Source organism: Xiphophorus hellerii, chromosome 6, assembly GCF_003331165.1.
Source record: "Xiphophorus hellerii strain 12219 chromosome 6, Xiphophorus_hellerii-4.1, whole genome shotgun sequence".
In the NCBI taxonomy this organism is placed as follows: domain Eukaryota; kingdom Metazoa; phylum Chordata; class Actinopteri; order Cyprinodontiformes; family Poeciliidae; genus Xiphophorus; species Xiphophorus hellerii.
Genome location: NC_045677.1, coordinates 28,734,283 through 28,749,770, shown reverse-complemented (window position 1 = coordinate 28,749,770; position 15,488 = coordinate 28,734,283). Strand labels below are relative to the sequence as shown.

The window sequence follows — 15,488 nt, the reverse complement described above, 5'->3', positions numbered from 1 at the left end:
ACAAACGACAAAAAAAAAAAACATTCTGACCGCTGACTGGTCCGGCCTGAAACCGACCGAACCTCCCGATGGGCTGGCCAACCCGCCCTGTTCCTGGACCGACTTTTTAAATGTCCATTTAGGATGTTTAGAAAGTTTTTATCTGCATCAGCTCCATTTGTACCATTATTGACCTACAGTCATATTATTCCAAATGTATTCGTGTTAGAACGGCTTAGTCAAAGTCCAGAGCCTAAATCTGTCTGTTATATTTAAACTGTAACATCGCGTTGGGAAAAACAGAAGATCCCCCGTTAGTGGTCATAATGTTATGCCAGGTTGCCGTAAGTAGAGTCAAGTTTCCAGCATTTCAGCTAAAATCCCGAGGAAATCCGTGGGAACGGATCCAGAATGTAGGCTGGCTGCCTGATCCAAAAGTGACCCAGTTACGGAAGGAGGCGCGAAGCGGCGGAGAGGAGGAAGGAGGCGCGCGGAGCGGAGAGAAGAGGAGAGTTAGCAGACAAAAGGATGAGCTGAGGCGCGTGGGATGACACCGTGGGTTAGCGGGAGGAGAGAGGGAGCGCAGACACACGGAGGGTGACGTCAAACCCGAGCGGAGCTGACCAGCCGCCGCTCTCTGCGCCTCTGCACGCGGCCGCCGCGGCTCTGAAACAGCGCGGAGGAGGAACCGCGGAGGTCTGACAGGGGGAGACCGGAGGAAGAGGAGGAGGAGGAAGATCAGCCTCGGCTCGCGCTGCACGGGGACGCGTTATTTATTTACTGGGTTGGAGCCTGGCGGTTCGCCTCGCGCTGCCAGACAGGTGTTACCAGCGCGCGGGATGGAGCTTTGATCCACGCAGGATCCTGAAGGTGGAGGCTCGCGCGCAGCAACAAGTTTGAGGTTCTGAATTTCCTCTGGATCCATAAATCGGATTTTGTGGAGTTCTTGTTCTGCTTTTCTTTTTTCCTCCATGCCTGGTGATTCTTTTGGGAATCTTTAAAGGAAAACTGGGAATTCCTGCAGCGTGTTGATCCCGCTCTGGTTCTGGTTCCGGTTCGGTTGGACCCGGATCCTCCGACCCGCTTCCAAACAGAGTCTCTTTCTGTTCCACGGTCCCGGCTCTGCGTGGCGCCGCGACCCCCTGATGGTGCCCGCGGTCCGGTCACAGTGGCTCGAGCTGCGGTCGCTGCTCGGACGCGCCACGCGGTGATTTTCCCACGCGGGGATCATGATGGCTGGTCCGGTAGAGGCGGGATCGGTTCGAAAGGCTCTGTAAGGGATCCGCTGTCTTGACAATGACCTCCAGCCGCGCTTTGCCCCGCGCCGTTCCCACCCCAACCCGAAAGAAAAGCACGCGCCCTCGGTTCGATGCGCACGAGAAGACGTCGTGTCCCCAGAACCGCTGATCCGACTGAGAGTCCGGAGGAGCAGGAGGAGAGGAGACACTGAGACAGACGATCGGAGCTGGGAGGCGGTGATGGAGCTGTCGGAGGTGCGCTGCTCCAGCGCGAGCGAGGAGCTGTACACCATCAACAAGACGCCGAGCAGCAGCGGCAACAGCAGCGGCAGCGGCGGCGGCGGCAGCGCGCGGCCCAAGCGGCTGCTGTGGCAGAACGCGGTGCGGCACATCACCGAGCAGCGCTTCATCCACGAGCAGGGCGGCGGCGGCGGCGGCGGGGGGCCGAAAGACGACCCCTTCGACCCGATCCAGGGCGCGCGGAAGCAGTCCGCGGGCCGGACCTCGGTGGGGGACCGGCACAACAACGGCGGGACCAAAGTGTTCCCCGAGCGCGCGAGCAGCGACCTGGGCTTCCTGCAGATCGACTGCGCGCCCAGCAACTCGGACTTCTTCCTGAACTGGGGCTACACGTACCGGGGCGTGATTTTCCCCACGCTGCGGAACGCCTTCAAGTCGCGCGACCTGGAGCGGCTCTACCAGCGCTACTTCCTGGGCCAGCGGCGGAAGTCCGTGGTGGTGATGAACATCCTGGACGTGGTGACAAAGCTCACCCTGCTGGTGCTGCACCTCACCCTGGCCTCCACCCCCATGGACCCCATCAAGGGCACGCTGCTGGGCTTCTTCACCGGCATAGAGGTGGTCATTTGTGCCTTAGTGGTGGTGCGGAAGGACACCACCTCGCACAGCTACCTGCAGTACAGCGGCGTGGTCACCTGGGTGGCCATGGCCACGCAGATCCTGGCGGCCGGCCTGGGCTACGGGCTGCTGGGGGACGGCGTGGGCTACGTCCTGTTCACGCTATTCGCCACCTACAGTATGCTGCCGCTGCCGCTCACCTGGGCCATCCTGGCCGGCCTCTTCACCTCCGGGCTGCACATCCTGGTCCAGCTGCTCATCTCGGAGAGCGCGCGCTTCTTCACCAACCAGGTGAGTCCTCTGCGCCTCACCTGTCACCTCCCCTTCATTCGCTGCTGCTTCAGGTTCAGAAACTGTGATTTCCATTTGTGATTTTCCTGAATTTGTCCGTGGAGCAGCAGAGCGGGAATCTGCGGTCTGTTTTTCCTAATCACATGTGGCAGTTTGTTTGTCTGCAGTTTTTCCGGCTGCTGAGCTTTCAGCACCGGGAACTGTCCACCACCCGCTGTCAGAGGAGTGGCTCCCCCTACCGGCCAGCACTAGGTTTCTTCTCAGCTGCGCAATTCGCAACATTAGCTTAAATCTCATTTAAAAACCTTTTATTAACTGTATTCACTGGAAATTGGATCGGATCAGAATGTACTAGAGACAGATCCGCATTAGCAAATGAATGAATCTTGATTTGCATCAAGCTGCAGCTGAAGGCCTGATGGTGGAGCGTCAGACCCGGAGCTGCACTTTGTTGTTTTATGATAAAATCTGTTTACTCAGGCAGACAAACATTTGCTGCTTTACGGAAGCTGAGTGGGTTTGTCTTCACTCAGTTTTTCCTGTTTTTCTGCTCCAGTCCTTTACAGAGGCGTTTCCACTCCTTTTTATTTAGTTTTAAACTGACCGTCACCAGAGGTTGAGTCATTATGAGGTGAAATCTCTGAAATATTTAAATTCAGCCCATACTTTGTAGAACCCATGTTTTCATTAGTAGGTCTCTACCGGCTTCCTGGAACCCAGAATGTCTGTAAACTTTCAGTTCACCACAGATTCTCAACTGATCTAAAGTCTGAACTTTGACTAGGCCGTTCTGACACAGTAAGCCTTGATCTGAACTGTTCTGTGTTCAGGATCGTTATTCTGCTGGAAGCTGAACCTGCTCAGGTCTCAGGTTTCCTTCAACTTCCCCACAGCATCATGCTGCCACCATCCTGTTTTTCTTCTCACAGTGTTTTGCAGTAAAAAGGTTTAATTTTGCACATGTTTGCTGCATGTTTAGTTAAACAGATTTTAACCGTTAAAAACCATAAAATGATCTGATTGGATGCTGGAAAAGAGTATTGTTGTGCTAGAAGGACTTAGCCTAGCAGGGAAGCTATGCTAGCCCAAAATAGCATCTCAGTGCTAAACATGTAGCAGCTAACACTAACGTCAGCGTCCATATTTGTACAGAAGCTCCAACAATGATCAGGACTTCCTAAAACTCTGGATAGAAAAGTTTTGACGGAGCGGCAGAGTATCCATCAACACGGAGCTTCCTGACGTTCTGAAATGAAGCGAAGGAATAAAAATGTTCATGATTGCTCAGTGGTTGTTGCAGCATCAGTGGACTGGAGGCTGGTTCTCAACTCTGTTTGGATTTTCTCTCTTAAAGGTGAAAATCTCACCAGGTGCCCGACAGCGTGGCTGTGATTCAATCAGCCACACGGATTGTTCATCTTTAGAAACTTTGCTCTTTTTTAACACCTTCGACTCACAGACTCAGCTTGCATTTTTTTGTAAGTTCGGCATCTTCTGCAGATCAATTAGTGGATAGCGTTCTTGGAGAAGCTGTTAGCTGGTCCAATGTAAGCCTCAGACATGCTGATAACAGCAGCATTCATTCTGCCTCTAATATCTCAGCTGGAGTTATGTCTGCTGTGGAATTGGTTTTTGCCTTTTGCAGCTTGATAACACCGGCTGATTTCTCCTCTTATTGTCGAGAGGAATCTGTAACAAATCAGTCTGCGTGGACCCGAATGTTCTCTCTCTCTCTCATGAGATTAACCTCGCTCTCTCCAGGAGCGGTCGCAAAATGGGTCTAAATTTAATCTGGAGCCCTGATGGATCAGACATCAGTATAAACGGAGACAAAAGCAGCTGGAAACACGACCCACGATGCTGAAAATACCAAAATCAATGCCGGGATTCTGCAATAACTCATATAGAGAGGGTCTAAAAGGCTTACAGGCCCTGGTAGGAGGGTCAGCTGTTTGTTTTATAAAACAGAGACCAAACTTTCTACCTGAGCTGCAACGTATTTAATGTGCAATTCAGCAGAAAAACAAAGAGTAAGGAAGGATCGTACCATTTGGATTCACTGCACCGTCAATCATCCCACAGAGTCCAGGAGATTTCAGTCAGACCTGGATGTTTTCTTTGGACCAACAGTGCAAATTATTACTGTAAAAATCTTTCAAATGTGTATAAAGACATAAAAATATGTATCCTCACCCATCAGGTCATGTTTTCATTTTTCCCTTTACCAACTGCATTTCAGGATTTTTGAGCCTTTTAAACCAATTATTGTAATAAAATGTTTCCCATTTTAATGACGTGGATGAACTTTGTCACGTCGTACATTTTCAACTTTGGTCATAATATTTATAAAACGTTAAAGTAACAAAATCAGAAACTGAGAACTTTGCTGTTTCACACCAGTGAGACAGACTGACTGTCGTCTTAATGGTTAGCGTTAGCTCGTGCTAGGTTTTTTTATATCTGTTTAGTGGTTAAGCAATAACTTCTGTAATGTTTTTATATGTTAGCGGTTTGGCGTTAGCTTCTGCTAATTTAGCGCAAAGATTCTTGTTCAGTGAACTAGTGAACCTAATGTTTGCTTTGTTGTTCTCACACTGTCGATTTTACTCCAAACCTTTTCTCTCCTTTCCTACCATGGCGGCCATTTTGAAAAATGTCCACCATAAAAAGGAAATGTAAGATGAAGAACATACATAATGATTTCTGTGGTTCAAAGTATGTAGGTTATGATTTGACACTATACAGATTTATCTGGTTGGTAATTTTAGTGCAAAAATTAATTTTCCATGGCAGATATTTATGGCCATCAATAGAAATAATAAAAATAAATATGGTTTCTGTCAATCCAACAAAAATATTTATCTGGGATAAATATTGGCAAATTTAGTGCAAAAATAAATTTTCTTTGATAACAAAAAAAAGACAGAAATAGTTGTGAGCATCTATGTAATGTTAGGTTCTGGTGACAGTACGATGAGTTCTGTGCTGCAGATTTACTTATAGAAAGTTGCAGACGCTGTGATCAGCTTTAAACTTTAAAATGCTTTAATTATTTTTATTTTAGAGAAAGTGTTAGGAGAGCCAATGGTTTCTTCTTAATGTGGGATTTTAATCACCTCTGTTCTCAAACTACAGGTTTGATTTTTCTGAAACTTCCAGTATTAGATTACACTACGAAGATAAAACAGATTTAATATTTAAGGGGTTTTTTTTGTTTTACCAGAGGTGCCAGTGAATGTGGACAGTACCCCAACATAATGTTCATGTTTGCAGTTTTACCTTGTTGCAGAATGTAAAGCAAATGAAGTTTTACATCAGGTCAGACGAGTTTATCTTAGTCATGTGATAAATTCATTTGTAATCTTTTTATTCGCAGCAGAACCGGTAAAAAAAAACGTGTCAGTTTGCAGCCAGGACTTATTTTCAGCTCCTGTGTTGACGCAGCTCACAGGCATCAGGGGAACTCCAGGAATACCTGACAGATTTCTGCTGGGCTCCTCACGATGCCGCCCACAGTAAGACTCACTGAGCATGCTCAGTGCGGCCGGGAGCGCTGCAGCAGCGCTGCAGCTTCACACTGCATGATGCCGGTCCTCAGTCTGAGGCTGCAGCAGATGTGCTGCAGCCGACTGCATGCTGCACTGCTCACCCAACAAACAGTCAAATCTCTGGCACTTACTGGAACTCAGGTTTATCTGAGCTCAGGTTTCAGTACCTTAATGGAGAAATTTATCTTTAACAGTAAAAACCTCTAATTATCTCTTCATCACGGCTTAATGGAGAGAAAAATTAAAAAGGTTTGACTATGTCTGCGTTGGGACTGAGGGGGAACGTCTGAAAACTTAACCAAACTAAACCAAAGACTGCAGCAGAGAAACTTTTTCCTCTTTCTGCCTGAACATTAAGCTTTTACACGGCAAACACTGGAGTTTTATGATGGAAACTCTGCAGCATCTCTTGACATTTTAGGAATTCTAAATCTAAATGATCATTATTATTATTTTGTTTACAGTAAGTCTGAATTTACCAGAGCAAGAAAAATAAGTGGAACAAGAAGAAAGTTTAACCTAGATGTTAAATGAAGATGATTGCAAACATGTAACTGAGAGTCTATCGGTAAAGGTCTCCTTCCCAGGGCTGAGTTTGTCATGGCTGACAGACGCCTGCCTGCTGATATCATAATTAAAGTCATGTTTTGCATAAGTCGGTGATCTGTGGGAGCGCTGGCTGATGAGAGCATTAATTAGCATCCAGCCAGGCTGAGATACGTCTTTGCTTGTGTCTCCACTAACCTGCTGTAAGCTCTGCAGGGGGGAGGACGTTTTACCTTCAGCCCACCTGAAGACTCTCACCTGTTCACCTGTTTACCTGTTCACCCAGACCGACTTCCTCTGGCTGCAGGTGTGGCTGCAGTAGGACAGGTGTGGCTGCAGTGGGACAGGTGTGGCTGCAGTGGGACAGGTGCGGCTGCAGTGGGACAGGTGTGGCTGCAGATGCAGCGGCGGCGGTGGGATTAGGACGGCTCAGGCTGAACGCCTGGAGTCAGGAAGACTGAAACATCCCGGACTCAAAGAGAGTTAATCTGCTCTCATTAACTGTGTTTGCTGAAGGACAGGATGAAGGTTTTGCAGCCAGGACTGCAGAGGGTTGAGAGGACAGACTCACATGTTATTGTTTCAGATCTCAGAAACAGGGATGCATCAGACATTGTGCTACTTTATGCTGTTCGTTTGCCTTGGATCAAAAGCAAACTCTGGTACGCCTACTAAACCCCCTCTGGGTTCAGTTAAAGTGAACTCTGGTTCGGTTTGAAAGCATATGTGAACACCAAGCGGATCAGAGACCACTACAAAAGCAGGAAGTGGACTACTGCGCAGGGCATTCTGGGTAAACAAGCGTAGCGCTAGCAGGAGAAATGACTCGTCTTTTACTACAGACAAAAGACAAGTCCTACAATCGCTAAAATCTGACGCCACTACATTCATGAAGAAGGAAGTTGCACTCAGAGTCTTCTTCAGAGGTTTTGTGTCTTTTCCTTGGTGCAGCGCCCCCACAGGCCAGGAGGGGAACAGGTTGCTCAAAGGGTTTGGTTGGCTTGATTCAGAGCAGAGAGAAGGAGAACCACAGCAGCTGCAGATGGAGCAGATGACGAAGTTTGGTTTCAAATCAAACAGAGTCTACCCGACTATCAGGTGTGAAAACATCTTAAGAATATATTTTTCCAAAAATCAGGAGTTCTTTTACTCTTTGCTGGTCCAGTGGGGTCTCACTGACTGCATGTGCTTTCATGAAGCTTTTTTGTTGTGTGGTTTCTGGAACTGACAGTCTGTTCTCCTGCCGCTCCCTGGCAAAATGCCGCCCTGTGCAGAGAGCCGCATCCCTTGTTAATACTGCCTGCTCTCTCCTCCTTGCTTCTCGTTTGCTGGTTCTCCTCTCTGCTGTTAGACAGCGATGAGGTTGTTCTGGTCAGTAAGAGGAGCCGGTGTGAATGCTAATACGGCGTTAGCATCATGAAGGCGCTAGTAACAGTGTGTATTCTCCTCACACACACCCTGAGCTGTGTGCGCATTGATTAGCTGTACTTCTCGTTTCCTCTTTCAAGGTCAAACCGGGCTTACCGGAGCGCCGGCTGCACTGAGGAGATAGAGGCGGGAAAATAACACAAAAAAGCCAAGTGTGGATTTGACACGGAGACAACACGCGTGTGTGTGTGTGGGCGTGTGTGTGTGTTTTCAATCTTGTTGCCTTCAGCAAGCCCTCAGGAGAGGAGGGTGTTGTAGATTTTAGCATTCTAACAGCTTCCTGTTCGCCTCTTGCAGCCAATCAAACGGGTTTTTTTAACGTCTGTTCAGTGACGTTTGCTTTGAACAGGCGTCACATTTCGGCACGGCTCACGTCTTCAGAGATTTCCTCCTGAAGCTGTTTGCACCAACAACCACAGCTGATCAAGGAAGCCTCGTTTGAAGATGGGAAATGAATTATTTACTCTAAATGTAAAAGTTCTCACAGCTCCGTCTGTTTTATCTCCGCATGGAGACGATGTGTTGCTGTGGTTCCTTTGTGTGTTTCATCTTGGCTCCAGACCAAACTAGCAGAGAAAATGTTTCACATCACCTCAGCTTTCATAAGGTTGAAATGGTTTTTGTAACTCTTTTTAATGCCTCATCAAAATACAACAGGAGTTCAGCATAAAAGTTTTCTTAGGCTGCATTCGCACCAGCCCTGTTCAGTCCACTTTAATCCAACTCCGGTCCATTTGTCTGGGAAGTCTGGTTCGGTTGGGTGAGGTGTGAATGTGTATTCGAACCAAAAAACCCAGTCTTGGTCCTCCTACTTACCTCGGTCCCTGTTCAGTTAAAGTGAACTCTGGTTCGGTTTCAGGAGTTTGTTGAAGTGAGTTTTTCAACATTCACGGGTTTTCTGGTCCAGTTTCTGGAAATCTGAATTAATGAGCCGCTAATGTTACTCATGTTGACCACCATTGAGTCCAGACCCATTTGGGTGTTGCTTGTTTGGTTCTGGTCCGTTTGGTTCTGGTCTGTTTGGTTCTGTTCTGTTTGGTTCTGGTCCGTTTGGTTCTGGTCCGTTTGGTTCTGGTCTGTTTGGTTCTGGTCTGTTTGGTGTTTTGGACCTCTTAGTGGTCGTCCCTCAGCTGCTGCTCAGTTTCTGCTTCCCTAACCGTTCGGTACCGCTCAGGAACTCGGCAGCCATGTGGATCTTGACAGTTTCTGCTCACTGGAGTCAGATTGACCTTTACGGAGCCGTTGCCTGTCCAGGCAACGTTTCGCTCGGTTGCGTTTATGTTGAAACTCTCTTCCCTGCGTGGCAACGCTTCATCGGTGATCGGCCGGCCGGCCCGGCGGCTCGCTGCCTCGGCCCGATGAAAGCGGCTCCCCTGGGAGGGAAGAAGCTCCAGCTCCGTCCTTCTCACCTCTCTCTCACCCTCCGCCTCCTCCACCTCACCCGTTTCATGCGGTTGATCTCAGACAATCTCACTGTTACCAGACACGGCACTCAGTCGCTCTTAATATTTAATGACATCTCAGAGACGGAGCTTTCTGTGCTTTTTCTGCCCGCGACCTCCCAGACTTCAAGAATTACCAGAGTCTGAAAGCTTCATTCGTCCATCGTCTTCATACATATCTCATGGGTGAAGACAGGAAATGACATCAGGAAGTAAACACTTTTTATACCTGGTGAAATTACTCCCCAGCTTCTCCAGAAGATTTCAGTGAGAACAGGGTGAGTTGTTGAGCTGAGAAATAACTTAAAGCTTCTTCCAGATCATTTGCTGATTATGTAAGAGTGACGCCTGCATCGGCGGGGCTTTCAGCGGAGATACGGAGAAGTCCAGCTGGAGGGGAAAGCAGCCGGCTGGTGGGCTTTGTTGGCGCAGCAACTGTGGAGGACAATCTGGCATTAAAACGCTGCAAACTGTTGTGCCAGAACCTCATGTTGGTACGCGCCGATCTTATGCTGTGTTCCTGCCATCCTCAAAGTTAAGGCAAACTTTTAATTCTGCTGCATTTACTTAGTAGAAGAAGTTTCAGAAATTTGGAGCGTTCAGACCATTCCTGCTCTACAGCCTGATTCCTCTCTGGGTCTACAGGTCAAAGGTCGATTGGTTGATTGTGTGCTTGGTGAAGCTTCTTTTGATGATTTATTCATGTGTTGACTCATTAACACCAGTGGCGACCAATCTTTACTTTACTACTAAAACATTCAGGTTCGTGATGCCACTCTGTCGACTTTGTTACTGCTGCCAAACCTGGAGCCGTTTTTCTGTTATTGGTGACTCTTTCAACAACATGTGAGAGCTCCAGTCGCTCTGCAGCAGCTGTCCTGAGTGCCTGATAGAAACTGGATTACTGTATGTAAACCCAGAAGATCTGTTTCCGGCCTGCATGGTGGACCAGATAGAGTCCAACGTCAACATTCATTCTTAACGACAATAAATTCAGTTTAAATAAGTTATAATTAGGACCAGATATGTGACTTATTAGTTGTGATTAATTAATTACATATATTTTAATGCAGTTATTTACATTTTGGTTTGAAAGTGGAAACCTTTGTGTTGTGTTTCTGGTACGCTCATGAACACATAAGCTATGGCTGCTAACAGCAGTGATAGATGACTAAACTGTTTCAGCTCATAGGAGGTTTAATTTCTGTTTCTAAACAATCTGATTGGAAAAGACTTTTGTTGTGTTGAAGTTGTGCTAAAAGCATTTAGCCTATCAGAGAAGCTATGTTAGCCTAAAGTAGCATCTCAGTGCTAAACATGTAGCAGCTAACGCTAATGTCTGCAGTCCACATTTTTAAAGAAGCTCCATGAAACTCTGAAAAGCTGAATGACTAGATTAAGACTATAGACCAATCTGGTTTAATGACCTAAATAACAGATTAAAAACTGTAAATATTTTTGTTTTTAGCTCTTATGTCTATTTGCTGAGTAAGTCAGCAGCAAAAACGGGTTTTAAATTTAGAATGCTGCTTATTTTGTTTGGTTTTCAATTAAATGTGATTATAAATGACAGACTGCAATTAATTGATTTAAAACTTTAATCACCACGAGTTAGATTTATATATTAGGAACATTTGGTGTGATGGAGGCACCGGCAGCTTTCTTTACTCTCTACAAACCGACCAAATGATGTTCCAATGTGTTCTGCTGAACTGCACCGAGGCGTTAGACTCACCGTTGGTCACCTGGTCTGTTCCCGCGACCTTGACCTCTGAGACCAAACGAAATGGTCTGTCTGGAGGATTTACGGCCCAGCGGCCGGGCTGTAAAGGTGATGAACAGGAGCCCTCGCAGCACCTCATTTCCTCCTCTCTTCTGGGCTCTTAAAGCTTTTTGTGGACTGTGAGTGCCAGAGGAGCGTATGGACCAGATAAATCACCTCTCTGCACCGCCGTCAGTCCTGAAGCCGGAGGGAATCAAGAGGACGTTCTTACCTTGTTCTTCCTTTCAGAGCTTTTGTTGGAACTTGAATGTGAATTTAAACGCTCCAGCTTCCCTCCAGTGCCGTCGACCGACCTCCAAAGAAAGTTACCTGGAAGTCATTCTCATTTTCTTCCTGAATGTTGACTCAGCAGTCCTCTTTGTCTATTATCAGCCGGCCAGAAACACATTCATCTCAATGAAAGCCATGACGTCTTCCTCTCTGAACTGAACTGCTGACAGAACCTAATTACAGCTCATTGTGTCTCTGCCGGTGAGCAGGACACAAATACATTCTCCAATAAGAGCTTCTGGACATGAATTGGGTAAACTAGTTTAAGTTTTTCCCCTGATGCACCTGATGCAGGCAGAGCGTCAGCACTTCAACGCTTTCATGACGCATTCAGGACTGCAGCAAATTTTAATGCTCCATTTATGGTGAGCGTCTTTTGTTTTGTTTTTAAGTTGTTTCCTGTGTTTGGTGCTTATGCTTTGTTTATGTTTAATTAATCAATCATTTTTGTTAGAAGTGAATGTGTGGACTGGTAGGCTACAACTGAGTTTCCCCTTGGGATTAATAGAGTTGAGGTTTTTAGGTCGTGATTGGGCTGCTTGTTGTTTTGACCTTTTTTTTTACTTTCATTGTTCAGTTGACACACGTCCATCATTCAATGGACATAAAATGTCCAGAAACAGCTGATTGCATGTTTCCCCCACAGGATGAATCAGGCGTTAGAAGTGACTGGCTCTGGCTGAAGGACGAGGCGCATCGATTAGCTCCAGCTCATTGCTAGCTGACGGTGTTGGACCTGTGAACCTCACCTGGCTGCTCTGCAAAGGTCAACAAGCCGGCTAACGAGCAGAAACAGATTGAGGATGACACATGGGTGGTTTATGACTTTGCTGACCATGTTCAGCATCATGTGTTGGTGAGCAGACCAAGTTAGACTCCCTGTGGCTTGGTCTGCTCACAGGGACCAAGCCTGCAAACAGTTCCTCTGTCTGCAGAAGGGTTGCAGTGTTTTTATTTTTAGCAGCGCAGAAAACCAGAGAATCCAAATGTAACAAATTCACAAAACTCAAAATCACTTCAGTATTGTGTATCTCCACTATCATCATGTTTTCACCTGCACAGTGAGCCTGATGATGCGGGCAGGTTATAACAGACTCCATAGTAGCTAGAGCTAGCACCATTAGCATAAGCTAACACCAGTAGCAGAAGCTAACGCTGAGAGCAGGCGCTAATACTATTTGCAGAAGCTAACACCATAAGCTAAAGCTACAACCAGTAGCAGGAACTAACACAAAAAGCCAAACTGAAAGATAATAGATGGGTGCGTAAAGTTAGAGTCTCCATCCTGGTATATCTGAGTAAATGTTTTGATCTTGATGCTAACAGTAAACAGCTTTGGTTAGAAACTGGAGCTTTCTGCAGCACATGCTCTCCAGGTTAGCATTTCCAGGTAACAGCAGCACAAATACCGTCTTCTTCAGCTGAGTCGCTCCTCTTCATCCGTTTGGTTCTCTTCATCTTCATTTTCCTTCGTCATTTCAACCTGTTCTGGTTCAAATCGAAGCGGCTGAACGATGCAGAACTTACTGTGCTGGCTGGACGGAGCTAGCATTGTACCACCTAGCATACGTCATCTACCCAGGTTGCATTGCAGTGTAAACAGCATGGCGACGTCGGTGTGAGAATATTTTGTAGTTATTTATGAACATTAAACAGCTTACAATATTTTTACTGTATTGTTTTTACATCTGAAATAAATGTTTCTCAAATAAAACCTGTTGTTGTTAGTTATGCATGAATTTAAGGGGCCATCTTAGATTTCTTTCTCTTTAGGGACGGAGATGTTCAGTAATACAACTTTTACTTTTTTATTTCCCCATTGTCATCTAAATTAATGATTTATCCATGATTATAAACTAGTATATTCACAAGGTAACCTGGATTTGCAGCTCTGGATGATGTTTATTAAGCTTTAAAATCCCCTTTTATTCACTAAAGTATTGTCTGACAAACATGAGGCCATCCGTTCCTCCGGACACGACTTCCCTCTCCATTTATCCCCAAATACTGTGTGAAATATGAGTCTGATGTGCAACATTTGCCCTGGTTAAACCTGAGAACATATTGAGAGCTTTTAAGCTCAGAGTGGCGGCGATTTCCAGCTCACTCTTCACACTAAGAACGATTTTCAGACGGGATTACCTCCAAGCAGTAATCTATCCAGACAGCCGGGCCGACGGCCAGCAGCTCAGGTCACCGTTTAACTAGATTAATGTTGGATCGCGGTTATCTGTTTAAAATAGTGCAAAACAACAGCAGGTATACAGAGAAATAAGAGAATTGTGTTTGTGTTTGGCACAGCCGGCTGAAAATCAGAGGCGCCTAGTCCATCAGATTAAGCTGAGAATGAGGAGAACCAGATTTATTCAGAGCTACGTTGTTTCAACTAAAATACGATCTGTTGTTCATTTAAAAAAACTACAGAAGTTCCAACAAGCCCAAATAAATGTTCGCAGATCAACAGATCAACGCTACTTGTAGCAGCTTTGCAGTCAGAACAGGACAGAAAACAGATCAGATGAAGTCCTGACTCGGTGAGCAGATTCGGCGGCGCTCGGCGCTGAACCGCAGCGTTTTGTTGCATGGCAGTGACATGACCACGCTCACAGCAGGCTGTCCTGGGGCTGAGCGCAGGCTGGCACCCTGCTGTTGCACAGCAACGACTATCTGTCACATGTGATCGCATCGCGGCAGCAGCAAAACCATCAGCTCTGGAAAACGTCACAGTGAGGACCAGTGGACGTCTGCTCACATCCAACCACTCCATCAGAAGTGACCCGATGACCTGAGGTGACTAGCTGAACACATTTCCCTTCATAGTTAAAGAATGGTTATGAATTATTTCCATTTGAAAAGGTAACTGGTATTTGCAGCAGCTTGGTGTCCCAGTATTGGAACCAGCCGGAGAGGCAGCTGGGGGGTTTCTGCAGAGCATCACTGCCTGGTTTCCTGTTTTCCCTGCAGATCGGCTCGGCTTTCCGCTGAATGTTATTGAATGTTATTGATCAAACCAGCAAATCAGGAAGTAAAGGAAACATACAAAGGGATGGAGAGAAGAGGCACAGAAACAGTTTCAGATCTGCAGTTTGTAGGTGAAGATGTGAAGCTTCATGGTTAACTGCAGATCCTGCATTAAGGAACGTTTAGTTGTGGCTCTGTTTTGTGTCAGTGTCTAAATTATGAGATTCAGACTAGCGAACAGCCTGCTCAGGATAAAACTGTCTGCAGAAAGTGTCTGTCCGCCCTCTAATTATGCAACAACAGGCAAACACTGACCGATTCCAGAAACTTTAAAGGTTTCATTTATGTCACTGCAGAAGCTTGATTGATATCATCAAACCTTTCAGTAGCTTCAAAAACTTGATCCTCGAATTATACAACCGGGTTTCCCTCCATCTTCTATAATCTATCACAATGGATTCTCCATGGTAGCTGCCTTTCCATTACCCATGTAACTATGCAAATTGAAATTATGAAAATGATCTTGATTATTGGAAACACGGCAATTTAGAAAAAAGTCTTTGGGAAAAAAATTTGTGCTAAGATCAGTTGATTTTTCAACCGGATCGAAATAGATGTGTTTGGTAAAAAACTGAAATGGAAACACTTGTAGAGTGTGTGTGTGTGTGTGGGCGTGTGTGTGTGTGGGGGGGGCAGTGTGTGTGTGTGTGTTTTATTGGGAGCAGAATGCTGAGAGTCATTTTCCACTAACAGAGAATTTAATTTTTGACCAGAAACAGCAGAAAGGTCAGAGGTTCTGTAGAGATCTGACTTAAACAAATATGGTGTCAAACATTTCAAATGTTTGCGCTGCTATTACTTTGAAGATACTAATAAATGTTTCCAGATATGTTTAGAGGTCATCAAAGGTCAACTAGTCTCTCCCACTTAATAAAAAAAAAAAACAAATTTGTCTTCAGGGTCTAGCAGTTTGTTTTATATGGACGTTTCCTTCAGAGTTTTTGCAGAACAATTTTTCCTTAAAGGACCACGTAAAATCTGCCTGGATACCAACACGTTCGGACAAGGTGCAATGAAAGTGTCATGGTATGTGATGCAGACTGTATTTAAAGGGCTCTAACTTTACTCTGTTCTGAGTGACCAT

General features: G+C 46.0%; 1 protein-coding gene across 2 annotated transcripts in view; it reads left to right on the top strand.

Annotated features, from left to right (window-relative positions):
* The first annotated feature begins 10 nt into the window (after positions 1–10).
* Positions 11–15,488, top strand: part of adcy8 (adenylate cyclase 8 (brain)) — a 73,328-nt gene continuing 57,850 nt past the window's right edge. The window contains exon 1 of one of the 2 annotated variants that reach the window (XM_032564390.1): positions 11–2,366. In XM_032564390.1, coding sequence (XP_032420281.1) covers positions 1,458–2,366 — 909 coding nt within the window. In that variant the 5' untranslated portion in view covers positions 11–1,457. The remainder of the gene's footprint in view (positions 2,367–15,488) is intronic. The other variant, XM_032564389.1, reaches the window with a different exon arrangement.